Source organism: Sphaeroforma arctica (genome assembly GCF_001186125.1).
Source record: "Sphaeroforma arctica JP610 unplaced genomic scaffold supercont1.3943, whole genome shotgun sequence".
Classification (NCBI taxonomy): domain Eukaryota; class Ichthyosporea; order Ichthyophonida; genus Sphaeroforma; species Sphaeroforma arctica.
The window spans coordinates 1-2,710 of NW_014036615.1; the positions used below are offsets into that span (position 1 = coordinate 1).

The 2,710-nt window shown below is 41.1% G+C and overlaps 1 protein-coding gene across 1 annotated transcript; it reads left to right on the forward strand.

The window, feature by feature from the left end:
• Window positions 1-597: 597 nt before the first annotated feature.
• On the forward strand, window positions 598-1,548 carry SARC_13944 (hypothetical protein; the record flags this gene model as incomplete). Its single annotated transcript, XM_014291925.1, has 2 exons — window positions 598-832; window positions 1,437-1,548. Coding segments are annotated over exons 1-2 (255 nt in total), but the record flags the coding sequence as incomplete, so codon positions are not given.
• Window positions 1,549-2,710: the final 1,162 nt, after the last annotated feature.

The window sequence follows — 2,710 nt, forward strand, 5'->3', positions numbered from 1 at the left end:
ACACACATATATATATATACAAAACATTTTTTGTACCAGCTGCTCGCCCATTCAATATATACAGATATTGACATAATGATGTGTGATCATAAATGTATGGGTATATTTATAACATGCACGGACATGTTTGCGTGTGCCGCACCCTCTCTCCATCTACCAGTTGTTCCTGCGCCAGTGACATCTCTTCATGCCTGCGCTATCTGTGTGTAGTTGCTATTTGTTTGTACATAGGTGTGCGTACATATATTCAAATTAGATTGTGTTGTCAACCCAGATCGCATCGTGTTGTAGCGGGTTCACGGGAAGTATAGTATATATGTACACACATGCGTACAGACACATATACATACATACATACATACGCACATACACACATGCGTATATACTTACATGCGTACATAAATACACGTATAAGACATATATACATAAATACATACGTGTATACATACATACATACATTCACACATACATAAAATATGCATACATACATACATACATACATAAAGATATGTATACATACATACATACATACATACATACGTACATACACACAGATAAACATACTTACAAATATACACAAGTGCACATTTCCACTACCCGCAGAGAAACACTGGGAGGACGATCTCGATCTTGACACCGCCCATCTGTCTCCGGGTCTACATCCCGGGTTGGCAGACAGCGAAAGCGGGATGGACAACGACAATGAATTGGAGTTGACCATACAACCACCTAAACTTGAATTGGGTGAAGACGAGGAACAACCTGGGGGAGTGTTTTGGAAATTCGACGCCAAAATGCAATTGCTGGAGGCCTATGCGGAGGAGAATAGCAGGTGAGAAATAGGGGGTAGGTAGTGAGTGGGAAATAGGGGGTGGTTTGTGAGTATAGCGTCTAGTCTACGGTTTCGCAGAAAATGAGAACGGGATGAATTAGAAGTACCTACCATTCTAAGATAGATGACTGTGACCTGTCATACACCTTCAATGGTATGTAGCATCATTATATAAACTATCAATCCCCGGATCATATCTATAGTGGCACATAATTCATCCGCATATGCGCTATACTCACTAACCACCTCCTAGATCATAACTATAGACTCACTAACCACCTCCTAATCATATCTATAGTAGCATATAATTCATCAGTATATACGCTATACTCACTATATCTAAAGTGGTATGTAATACATGGTGTATCTATAATCTCAACTGACACTCTTTTGTTTCACCATGCCTCAGTTCCATCCGCTTTCTCTATTTGCTAAACCGGGACGTAGACTGTAACCATGCATCCTTATCCTCACCCGACACTCTCTGTTGTTGCGCCATGCTCCCACTTCCATCCCGCTTTCTCTATCTGAAAAACCGGGACGTAGACTGTAACCATGCATCCCTTTTCTCACCCGACCCTCTGTTGCCGCGTTATGCCCCCAGATATCTCGAGGAGCTGCACGAGCGCTACGTGGTGCCCCACGCAGCCATGCACACGGCAAGCGTACTCAAACTGGGCCAGGCCTTGCGCAAACAACATCGGTTTATACAACAAGTATGTCTCGTGGATGGTCTTGTAGTCGATGTCGGCGGTGGGTGCTGAGATATATGATACATACGTGTGTGGATAGTTGTATGATATATACGTGTGTGGATAGTTGTATGATACATACGTGTGTTGATAGTTGTAAATACATACTTGTGGTGATAGTTTTATGATACATACGTGTGTGCATAGTTGTATGATACATACGTGTGTGGATAGTTGTATGATACATACGTGTGGTGATAGTTGTATGATACATACGTGTGTGGATAGTTGTATGATACATACGTGTGTTGATAGTTGTATGATACATACGTGTGGTGATAGTTGTATGATATATACGTGTGTGGATAGTTGCAAGATACATACGTGTGTTGATAGTTGTATGATACATACATGTGTTAATAGTTGTATGATACATACGTGTGTTGATAGTTGTGTGATACATACGTGTGTTGATAGTTGCATGATACGCTTGCAATGAACTCTGACTGTATCACGCGTGCTTCTATAGATAGAGGTGTGTGTATGAAACAGTATGTATACGATGTATACGAAGTACCATCAATTGAGGTGCCTGGCCTTGTTTGCGCGACGACACTCATACAACAGGTCACGGTGATTTTGTACAAAGTTGCGTACAAAAATGCGCATACCTGTATGTATATATGTTTCAATAGTTTAAACGTACGTATACGTGCCTACGTATGTTTTATTTACGTTTTCCTACACACACACATACACATACATCAGTACATATATCCATATTTGACTCAAATAATCGTAAATATATATAAAAATGAGTTTGTACATATACACTCATGCTTGGTCATTTACGCATTTAATATATATACGTGCATATATTAATATATCTATCCATATATCGGGCTGTATCTAGTTTCCTATGTGTCTCCATCATCAATTGAACTTATGTATTGCCTGATAAACAGTCTCCTGTGCGCATACCCTGTGTGTCTGACTCGGATGTATTCCCTGCAGCATCTCGTGCCACAGATAGACGAGCTTCATCGGCGTTGGTTGGTGTTGGCAAATGAAACCCACGCCATTAAGGTCAAGGTGGAGGTGATGCAAAGCTGGGGACGATGGCTGCTCACGTGGATAGGCTATCTGCTGGTGCTCTACGTAGTACTGACGGTATGTATGTGGTAGG